The sequence below is a fragment of the Vanessa tameamea genome, chromosome 21 (genome assembly GCF_037043105.1).
Source record: "Vanessa tameamea isolate UH-Manoa-2023 chromosome 21, ilVanTame1 primary haplotype, whole genome shotgun sequence".
NCBI classification, from domain to species: domain Eukaryota; kingdom Metazoa; phylum Arthropoda; class Insecta; order Lepidoptera; family Nymphalidae; genus Vanessa; species Vanessa tameamea.
In genome coordinates, this window is record NC_087329.1 from 4510109 (window position 1) to 4522828 (window position 12720).

Consider the following 12720-nt stretch of genomic DNA (forward strand, 5'->3'; position numbering starts at 1 on the left):
CTCTTTTAATCGTAGCGGTGATGTTAAATACATACAATACATATCTTAATAATCATCATATACATATATAAATAGATCATATACCTTATTATACCTATTAATAAATGTCACCACAAACTCGTCGAACTCAAAAATATATCTTTCAAATCATACTGTTTAAACAGCTCTATATAATTAGTATAGATGTTTAGTTCGTGAGGAAGTTGACACAAAAATTAATATAATGTATTGATCCGTAGTATCTTCATAACTTATATAAATATTCGTTTCGCGTGTATTGACTCCGGTCATATGTTTACAGATAAAATATGTGTGCGTGTGCTATATAAAAATTGCCAGATCATATCGTGTAGGCACACTTTATCGACAGGGGTAAAGGATGTGGCAAGCGTTGATATCGAGAGGAACGTTTCACAACGTAGCGGTTAGCTGGCAAAATTACACAGACAAAGTATTTTTCTTTACAATGTTACACAAACTAACACAATCCTATTTATTTAAAGGACTAGTTGTCGCCCGCATCTTTGCTTGGCCGTCAGTTGCTAGGCATAAAAAATGTCCTTTCTTGAAGTTCAAGCTCGTTTTGTACCAAATTTCATCAAATCGGTTCAATGGTTTGGTTGTGAAATTGCAACATACAGACAGTTATTTTTTCATTATTACAATAGATTTTAACAATCCGACAAAAAATATTTCTGTAATTTTATCAAAACACAAATTTCATCTAAGTAGTAGAAAATAATGAACATTCTTCTAAATAAAGATGAAAATAGTATAGAACAAATAATTAGATTCCGACACACCTATTTGTGTACATTTCCAAGAGCTATTTACTCTTGAAAATGTTCTAATAACAAGGAGATACTTGCCAGAAAATTATTTGTGGTTACCTATTAACAGATTTTTTCTACCATGAATCAACGAGACGTAAATCATCAATCACACGAAACCCTTTACAATGAATCCGGAATGTTATAGTTCCGGTTCTTGACTCATCAATAAATTATCATACAATTAGCATACAAAAGTAAAAACGAGGCAAACGAATCAAAAAATTATGACTATAATAAGTGTTAAATAAAGATAAATATAATTTGTACAACATATCATATGACATGAGATAAAAATGTTGTCATTATCAATAGTCACTGACGTAGATGTTGATAAAAAACAAAACAATAGCCGAGTCGAGAGCGCGAGCAACAAAAATACAAATAAGTCGGACCGCCAAAAGTTGGCCAGTGCCGCGCCGGCGCCAGAATCGATCGCGTGAATCAGCTCTAGTGCGCGAGTTTTTAGAAGCTTATTTCTTCGGTTTGGACATGTCCCGTTTTGCCACTGGATTTCCTTCCTGTGAATCATGGCTTGAGCGTGGAGAGGCCAATTTCAGTCAGTAAAGCACATGGAACCATATGCGCCCCGAGCGCGACCGCGTTAACCGGTGTTACGCGCACTTCATGTCATTTTCGCATTTCGTAACTTGTTCGCATTTAAATAAAGAACATATATTTTTTTAAAGGATACTACGACTGCTAAGTGTTGTACAGATATTATGGAGTTGTCACTTGTTTTATTGGCGTTATCGATGTTTTTTAAAAGTGAGTGATTATTTATTTAATTGAATTCATAAAATAATATTGCAAAATATATACATGTCATTGACCTTCAACAACTTGCAGATATGAGAATATAAATTATTGTAAAACATTGACACAGTGGTATAAAAAACTTTTACGATTTATTTGTAAAGTTCAATAGTATTACAATTATATAGCTATTTACATTCTAGTCAATACAGTTAAAACGTGATGGGCACTGATTTAATGTAAGTATTTAAAATACTTCCTTATGCGAACGGTTAAGTTTTTAGTCACATACAATGTACCGCTGTCGGTCCTTCTTTATTTAAAAAATGTATTGACAAAGACCTAAGAAAAAGTATATATAATATGATTTACAAAATTAAAAAAAAATAAGCAAAGATTTAAGTCATAAATTATAATGATGGATATGTTATTTGTGTCCATATAGTACGTTTTTTATAAAAAAAACAACTTATGCATCTCGTCCAATAAGATTTAACGTGTCTTTATGACTAAGACAGTTCGATACATATATTTGGCTGTTAAACATTTAGCAAGATGCGTATAATTTACTGACAGATATATTGTTTTTTAATTGGTCGAAATGTTTCAAGAGATTAATTTGGTTCATTAAAAGAATACCGTTATTTCGACATTTGGTAGCGCCATATTTGTCCGACGATTATAACGAATACGTATTAAATATTTTCTAACACGAACACGCATTAAACGGTTATCGAACTTTAGTTAGCGTGACGGCAATTAAACAAAATTAGCAAAACTAATATCGACTATAATCTTGGTCCGTCATCTAAAACGTTAAACAGGTCTTCGTGTTAACAATGTTTTAATTACATATTCGCTTTCCTGTCCTCTTCTACTCGATAGATAGAAGTTTTAACATTAAGTGCCTGTTGTTGGCATATATAAAATTCAATTACCCTAATTATACAGAGACATAATCCATTTGATATATTTTAAACCCTAATTTAATCATAGCTCGTGTTATCAGCGGGTGGTTTACCAAATATTTAGCTAAGAGTTAATTTTAAAGCTTTGACACAGTTTCGCATGTGGTCAATACGCTTTGAAGTAGAAATGTTTTTTTTATTTTACAATATTACACGAAAACTGTCATATATGTGAACTTTATGCAACGTATTTAAAAAAAAAACTTATGTCGTTATATCGTGACGTCGACTTAGGAGTGCTTCAAGTTTCAACATAGTATTATATATGTGGAATCCAGCTGGTACAAGTTTCATAACGTATATGTTCGACTTGCTATATACTGACCACTTAAAATGTAGGCAAAATTAAAATTATAAATGATGATAAAAATAAATCAACAACACTTTCAAAACAATTTAAAATATTATTTTTGAAAACTTAGTGCAAAACTTGCAATGACTTTGAAATCAATATCACGAATATGATTTTTTTATTTCTTAGGCTAAAATCTCATAAAAATGATATGGTTAATCTGCCATACCATATTTTTACCCACCCAACAATATAACATTCGTGTACAAACATAATTATTCAATAAAGAAAAATGTCTGACATTGATACGCCTACTCTATCAAATATCAACTTCCCAATGACACCTTTTAGCTTCGATCTGATTTCGATAAATTTAATTTTTTTTATTATCTAAAAAGGAATTAATTTTGAAGTCGATATCACTATTAATTTATCTCAAAGTTTCGCAGGTAAATTCGATAAAAAAAAAACAGAATTAATATGTTCTTGTAATGATACAAACGCACTGGCAACACTAAAATTAAAAATTAAATCAACTACGAAGTTACATATTAATGAGTTTTTGCATAAATACAAGCAGCGATAAACAGATACACAGTAACGTAACATAATAACTAGTTTTATGATGAACACTTATTTAATTAAGGCGAAAAATCAATGAATATCATCTGTCGCGTGACCTAGTATCTAGTCCTTGACACTACAAAATGGTCCTTTGTCGAATACTTATTAACATTCAAAGGCAGTTCATTACGCCTAGTCCACCCACATATTAAATACTTTGTTGTATGATATTTGCATAATTATATAACTAAATAATATGTAATGCGTATATTATTTTCGTTTGCTTAGCATATCAATATTTTTACCTATTTCAATAAAGGTGATTGTCGATTCGTTGTATTTTGAGATATTACTTTTATGTTTATGAACATTTCATTTGTATTAGAAATTTCGAAGATAATATATCCCACAAGTTAAAACTAGGAACTCGCTTTTTTTTTAAATAAAAATCGTTGTTTCGTTTATAATTTTTAAATGACTACATAATACTAATAAATAAAAATAAACTATTTTCACAATAAATTATAAAGAGAAAATGTTATAATAACATTTTATAATAGTCTTTATTGTTTTAACAGTATTAAGTTTTTATTAGTGATAATTACAGGATCGGGAACGATGTTCTTCAAAGTAAGAATTTAAACGTAAAGTAATGTAAGACTCAGAGAAATGACGTTTTGACTTAATTCGTTTAGAGTTTAAACGATAAATACTTCTCACTATCCACGCACCACGTGGACAGACATCCAAATGGGTTTAAGAGGATAAGTTTGTATTACAAATAGCACGTCAACTAATTATTTTGATAAAGCAAATAATAATTAAAGTAATATATATATCAAAAACATCTATTAAAATTAAAAATATAGGTATATTACCATTTAGTCTGTCAACAATGAGACTTATCGCTACAGTTGGTGCAAAAGGTCGTATGTAACAATTAACCGATTATTTCTTTGTTTTTATTCTTAAATTACTACCAATTATCGAAATGACGTTCGAACAATTAAATTTATAATTAAAGTAAATTGCAGTAAGTTACGCCTTCATGCATTTTACATTAGGACTTATTTTTACATACGACCTTTTGTATTAAAATTTGTGTTATGATGTTACGTTCTCCTAACAATAACACGCATTGAACTTGAACAATTCATTGCAAAATATTTCTGCTTAGCTGTATTATTTATGTACGTGGAAGGCCAAGCCGCCAAAAAAAAACCTCACTAATATTATAAATTAGTCACTCAGTCTATCATCATGATATTTCGCGTACATTAACCCACCTCTCCTTACACACGTTGAAGCCACGGGCTGAAACTAGTATTATATTGAATATTTAAATCATTTATTTTTAATGTTTAATAGGTCATTAGTTTATCTAAAGAGAGACTTTTTTCATTTCAGCTTCGTCGTGTGTATTTTGCTACGTATGTAATCCAGAGCAGACATATGACGGGTCGTTATTATGCAAAGACTTTGACGGTAGCGAGAAATTCTTAGAAGACTGTGAACATTCCACCATGTGTTTCAAAAGGGAGACCACACTGAGATTTGGCGATGGAAGTGAGTGTTTAAAGTTTTAAATATATAAGAAAATAAAAATAAAAACAATCGATTATTTTTGTATGTGTTGTGTATCTGCCAATTTATATTAGGTTAGGTTTTATTTATTATATATAAAACAACACACACACACACATATATAATCTAACATATTAAACATAACATTGGAGGTTGCGCAGATATTTTTTGTTGCGGTAAAGTTAATCCCTAAGTACCCAGAATAGTAATATAATTGATAAAAATACAAAACATTATTTTATTACGATGTCGTTAGATAATTTATTTAATACATTAAAGCTATTGCAATTCACACTTTAAGTTCCTTGACATCTTTATATACATACGTCATACGGCAAAAGGAAATTTCTCTCAACATTAACATAAGGTATCCTGATTAGTCATCAAATATATCCGCCCGACACTTTTAGTTTTTTTATTGTACGATTAAATACTTTAATAGCATGCAGAAGATTACTCATATAAGTTAATATTATGTTTGACAATTGAAGATTGACTTTGAATCACTCATTTTTTACAATTTTTTATATAACTTCACCTGTAAGTTTGTCTTTCAACTGATTGAAGAGAAGTATTGTATAATTTTTTGTACATATTACAGTCTATCATCTAACTGATATTATAATGGTTCTCTCTCAGACAATTCCGCAAAAACGGCTTTGGATGACATTTGGAATACATGTAGCTTATATTCTGACATAACATACATGACTTACCAAATACCCGACATCAGACCCGCCTTCCCTTCTACGCATGGAAGGAAGCTAGTATATAAATTTCATTAACTTTTGTAATTTAAACTATTCTCACTAAAATCCTTTTAAAAAGATTTTTTACCATAATCATCTTATCGCAATAAATAAAAATATATTTGAAATACATACATATTTGAAAAATATAAAGAAGGTCACGTTCTCGATTCTTGATTTAGAATTTCTCAACCATACTTATAAGTTAGATCATTTGAATTTAAAAGAGTTTCAAATTAGGTATTATGAGCGGTTCTTTATAAGGCGCCGGTCGCCAGCCGGCATTCGGTTATCGGTCACTAGTTGAAAAAACCTGATGTAAACTGAATACTAAATAGCTTCTATATATATAGCACCCGGTAAGAGTTGTCGGCTCCCTTTGCCTATATGTATATTTTAAGTTTTATTAATTATATGTATTTATTTATTTTTAGTGTACCTAAACTATTTAAAACATTAATATTGCTTATATACTTTTTAAGATTAAAAACCTATCGGTTGAATACGTTTGCTCATGTACCTAATCGCGTGCTTTATTCAAAATATTTTATTATTATTAGCAGCTTGCGTTGTAATGTTATTTATTGTATGTTGATGGAAATAAGTCTGAAATTATCGCGTAACTGCTAACAAAGTTTTAACTCAATTTCACAACCGATACTCGGACGACCGTATAAAAGGCAAAATATGTTTTTGTATATTTATAAGATTACTTTAACAATTTTGAAAGGCAGTCTAACGACGTAACATATGCACGCGGACTATTACTAGTATTATTGGAATACCTATATATGATAAATAGCGTAGTTAGTATTGCGTTGAATTCCATACAGGATATACAAATTTAACTGTAAGTAGTTGACTATGTAATTTCATCTGAATCTTGTTACACGACGATTGAATAGCTCGTAATAGTCTACTTGAATGATATTTTTTAATGTTAAACAAGTACATATAGTTTTAATATTTACGATCAGTTTTTCGAAGGAAAACATTGAGAATTGGAAAATCCGTTAAATGTTTAACAATACTTTGAATACTAATTAGAATATTTTATTTTCCTGTTAAATTCCTGAAATGGATGTTTACAGTTAATTAAGGGGTATCGTTGTGTCATGCTGGGGCCTTGCTATTTATTAATTGATATGACTTCCAATTAAATACTTCGGACGCTTCGTATCGATTCTGTAGACAATTAAACATGATTTAATAATTAAACAGTCGTTTTAGCCAACTTAGAAAAGAAGGAGTTTATAATTTCGGGTATTTTTTATATTATTTGTGATACGTAATATCTGCGTCGATTGATGAATTTGTGATTTTTTTCTTTGTTTAATTATGTATATATTGTAATTGTAAAAACACGATTATTAGTTAATTCGATAGACACCTATCTATACTAATATTATAAATTCGAAAGTAACTCTATCTATCTGTCTATTGTTCTTTCACGTCCAAACGGAGGATTCCTAGGAAAGACAAAGGTTACTTATTTATGCCTAACACCTAACGACCGAAACGCAAACTAAGCCGCGGGCAACAACTAGTTTCCTATAAAGAACAAAACATATTTAGCATAAACTATGACTATGACATATTTAATATATAAAATTGAAAAGTAACTATTTTTAATTTTGAAATACTCGAATGAACATATCATGTAAGCTAAAAATATTAATTAAATTGATATTGTTTCAGTGACGTCGTCCACAATACAGAGAGCTTGTGCTTCACAAACTCTTGATGGCGACCAAGCAAGAATAAACGGTAAGTGGCAGAAGGTGAATACAATATACGAAGTCTACGAAGAGACGTGTAAGGAAGACTATGACTCAGACAGACCAACGAAAACAATCAACTGCTACTGCCGCGGCAATCTGTGTAACGCGTCTAACGTTAACATAATCAATTCAACAACTGTATTATTATTAATTATTGTATATTTAATTAGTTAATGTGAATGCTTTAGATAAAATTTTAAAGCAAATGTTTAACGACCAAAAAATACGATAACAAGAGCTTCAAAATTAAACTACTGCCATTTGAAATCGTATCTAGACTTTATGACTAAGTGCATTTCGTATGCAAAGAAACAAAAACTTTTTTCGATCGATATTTCATTTTTTAATTGTATTCTCATTCCAAAGAAAAGTAAAATATTTTATTATTATGTTTAATGAAATAAATATCACTAGTCATAATTTAATAATTATGTGATTTTTAAATCGCATTTTTACTCACTGCCATTTTAATTATTATTATACACCAATAGCATTAGGAAGTGAACAAAGTTCACGGCATAGACTATTTTATACTTTTTCCATTTGACTTTTTAAAAAAATATTAAATGATTAATAATGTATTGGATTGTATAAAAAATCTTATTAGGCTATTTATAAATGTGTACAAAATATAACTATACTAACAGACTTATACAAAGTACTAAGTAGGTATTTAAATATAACAATGCTGTAAATTTTATTAATGGCAATTCTTATAAATTTTGTATACCATGCTGTTATGAGGTTATTGACCTCAAATATATATAAATAAAATAAAGCTTGTGTTTAAGCAATACCGTGTTTCGATTCACTTATTTAAATTGATAGCTCTATATGTAATAATATATAATTATAATATGAATAACATATTAAATAATAACTCAGTTTTAATTATAATTTATTGATACTGAGTGAAAGTTTTAAAAGCGATATTTTGTGTTAATATTAGAATTATTTAAAAGTACACCATAAAAAAATAAACAAATTATTTAAAATATTTTTGTTTCAATGTAAAATATTTTTGTTTCAATGATATTGATCATCGTCGGAAAATGTCATTCACTTTAGGAAAACATTTAACGGATATATTACCCCTACAGAATTGCAGCTTTAATCACGATGTTTTCTGTCACCGTTAAGCACGTGGTGAATTTTATAAATACTATGGTATATAAATTTCACTTGTTCGTGTATTCATGTCTCTTCTGGGCCCTTATTTGAAGAGTCAACATAAATTATTATGTAACATACAATTGAGTGACGTTTTTGTTATACGACAAAATAGATACAAACATATTTTTGGGTATCACGCTGTATCTTTAACGTTACTAATGTATAGTTATGAATTAAGTAACTGTTAGAATTTTACTATATTTTTGAGACAGACTGCATATCTTGATTACGTTAACGATCATAGGGGGATATTATACATCTAACATAAACAACGAACAGTCGAATTTAATTTTTACAAGATTTTATTTTACTTGCAATGTTTGTTTGTAAGTTTTATAGGACTAGCTTTGTAAGCTGAATTTGGACAACTCCCTCTTATTTTATGAAGTTAAATTTGATATGATGATTAAGTTCCGATGACAATGCATTTTTAAGAGAAGCCAAACCTGGTTATATACCTAGGATTGGCTCCAGACAAAAAACTCCTCTACGGGCAACAGTATAGACACGAAAACATAAGTATAAAAAAAGTATTTTTTTATTATTAATTGGTTTTTGGAACGCATTTCTTTCGTAAGGTAAAAGCGTTATGCGATATTTCCCTCTCTTTCTCTTTGGCACTGTCTCATTCAAATATATATTTATTACAGCATTGTTTAAACTTTTTTGTTGTTATTGTTTAATTTTCTACGGGATATTTAATAACAATTTTATTTCTTGTTATTTAATTATACAAACATCGGTTCATTTATTTCATTGTGTCTGTTATTTAATACATAACATAATATAGCAAAGAGAACTCAAGGCACGAAACATTCATTTTTTTTAATTATTCCCTAAATTTATTTAAATATTGATCGTGGGGATTAACATTCAAATCCGATTAAGGTTGAGTCGATTTATTGGCTCTAAAACGCCACGTTCGTTTAACCCACGGATATCGGGGTACGAGCCTTCACTGCGCAGAATGTGTCACCTATACGGTCAAATTGACCTTATGTCAAAGCGCCGCAGCTCGCGCACCTCATTTAATCACTTCGCAGCTACCGAATGAGTAAAATTGAATTGCAAAACATTATAAATGCCGAATCAATTGCAAAATAGGGCTGTAAATATTAAGTATCAAATATCGTGTTTAATCGCCGTTTATTAAAAAAATAAATTTCGGTATCTATTTTTAAACATTTTTTTTTAAATTAATTTTGGCGAACGTTTTAACGCTCCAATGTCCTTAATGTAATAATACGTGGAATTTACCGAAATGTTATCAATACATATTTTATTATTTATTTATTTTTAATATCAATTTCTTCAAGTGTAAACACTTCCGTCGTTTTCATATTCAATCCATTGATTTTGATCAAGTATATCAAATTATTCAATGTATCATAAAAAGTACTTACATTTGTGTGGTTTTCTACAAGACAGAGGAACACGACGTCTTCTCGTAACAGCCTAACAGCGCCGTGAAGCGGCTGAGAAGTTTTACTCTTCAGCATTCGATACAGCAGTGCGGATGACATGTGAGCGAAATCTTCGCCTGTTTAACAAACAACAAACTTAATATCGGAGTTAGATTAATATTGACGTATAGTATAAATCTGTTCACTCACAAAGGCGCGCCTCCACGTTAAATTTTATCGGCGGCGTTATTTTTAGCGGCAATTTTTTGCTGTTCGTTATAAAATTATATGGGATAGTAATAAATAAAGATAACTTGAGGTATATTTTGCAACAATAGTAATTATTAATATTGTAGTTATCTTGAGTAAAGATTTACTCAAAAAAAATATTACTTCAGTAGTTTAAGGGTAAAGTTATAGTAAATCTACTGCTGGGAAAAGGACTCCTATTCTTTGTGAGAAAGTTTGGAGGTTTGGAGTTAATACATGCTGCTCCAATGCAAGTCGGTCGATACTCATATACAGCGGCGGCTTTACCCATTGCAAGGCTCCGGGCGGTAGGTCTTTGCGAGGCCCCCTGTCCTCGGTGAAAAGTATGTATGTGATTCGAAAGTAGGTTTGGTTGTTTGGTTTAGGTATTTGTTATGTTTGACGAGTGATGGTAGTTATACAAATAAATAAAATTAGTGTACTTTTAAAATATTTTACATTTAAATAATTACAAAGTTAACAAATAGAGAAATTATAATTTTTTAAATGGATGTAGTTGGTGTCTTCCTTAGACTAAAATCTTTTATTAAAGCATGGGCCGAGAACTATGCGATTAAAAAACCTATCTTCAAGTGTTTCGAGGCGCGATATTATCAATTATGTTCTGAATTAATGAATTAGTTAACCTTAATAAATAATTAGGGATCAAAAACAAAAGTTTTAAATAAAAAATCTACTTCAATTTTGCTTGGGGCGCGAGGCCCCTGCAAGAGTGAGGCCCCAGGTCGATTGCCCTGTTCGCCATCCCCTAAGGCCGCCGCTGCTCATATACACACATACATATCTCCGAAGACACATACAGGTTATTTCAGGATGTTTTCCTTCTTCGTTAAGTTCAGTGCTAGCCTAGTTTGAAGCCGCGTTTATAAGAAATAAATAAAGTGTTTGTCTGTGATTTTAAAATAACCGCCGCTTTAAGTTCATGTTAGCCGAGTCGATTTAGGATTTGACAAACTGTAAAAAATTATAACAACCAAAATTGTTCACAATTAAATTCCAACAACTTTGGCAATGTTATCCAAGCAGTCAGCCTTACATTCAACATACAGAGTGCGAATCCTGAAAACCAAAATTGTGACTCGCCCCAACGATTTGACGAAAAATTTCTACTTATAATTTTTTCGTTAATCCCGTATTTATCTTTATGGGCTTATTTATCCATCTGTATATATAATTTAACTAGTATCGTCGTTACTTAATTTAAATCGTTTCAGGCTCTTAAAGTTATATATATATAAAAAAAACTGGCAATTTAAATTAATAATTAAATGATTGAACACGTGATTAAAAAAAACGCGTAGGTTGAATGCATATCTATATTAACGATTAGGCTAACGGGTGCAGAGATAAGTAGGCTCTATTTTTCATTGTTTTTATATATTTAAAATATGTAATAAAAAATAATCTCCAAATAATATATTTAAACAACCATAATTAAAAAATCATATACATATAATATGACTAATTAACTACTAAAACAAAAAGTGTGTAAAATTGTAACAATAATTACCAGTACTATTTTCCTAACAAGCGCTTAAGAATTTATTAGTATTAATAAATTATAATATAATTACATATATACTTTTTTTTACTTGATCATAATAAATATTATCTTACTCTTCTCATAATTAAATGCGATTAAGAAAAAATTAATTTTATTTCAAATTAAATATTATTAGACGAAGGTCAATTCAAATTATACAGATAATAATTGCTATATTAGCCTAAGTTCGTAAAATCATTTTTTTTCTGAACTGAACTGTTTTTTGGTTTTACAACATAATACCTCACCTAACTTAGTAATATTTTTGTTCTGTAAGATAAAACCAATGTGCAAAGACCTAAAGATATGTTCATTAACACATAACCTAGTATACAACGTCTATTATAACTTTAAACAGAATAAGTCTGCCTTTGCATACTTATTTGACCTTTTATTTTTAATAATCTATACTAATATTATTAAAAGGAAAAGGAACTCTGCCTGCCTGTCTGTTGCTCTTTCAAGGCCAAACCACTAAACCAAATTAAATGAAATTTGATATAAAGCAAGCTTAAAATCCAAAGATGTGGGCTATTTCTTTATACCGAACACTTGATGCCCAACTCCTAAAACGCAAGCAAAGCCCCAAGTAACTAATTTTTAACAGTATTGCATATAATTATAAAGAGTGAATCACAAAAAATACCTGTTAAATCATCCCAGTGAGCTGATATCAGACCAGAGCAGTGTTCTTTTAATGCAGATGCACCAATTTCATCGGCAGCTGAGTAGAATTTCACACAAGTCCTAAAATGTAATTACATTCAATTAATTAAAAAAGCTTACAAAAAATAACTCACAAGGAAC

At 29.8% G+C, this 12720-nt stretch overlaps 1 protein-coding gene across 1 annotated transcript in view; it reads right to left on the reverse strand.

The window, feature by feature from the left end:
- The window catches only part of LOC113404568 (rabankyrin-5), a 47022-nt gene that overhangs the window by 32986 nt on the left and 1316 nt on the right, over positions 1-12720 (reverse strand). Inside the window, exons 4-5 of the mRNA XM_026645489.2 lie at positions 12560-12660; positions 10101-10237 (exon numbers count right to left, since the gene is read on the reverse strand). Of these exons, the coding sequence (XP_026501274.1) occupies positions 10101-10237; positions 12560-12660 (238 nt within the window). The remainder of the gene's footprint in view (positions 1-10100; positions 10238-12559; positions 12661-12720) is intronic.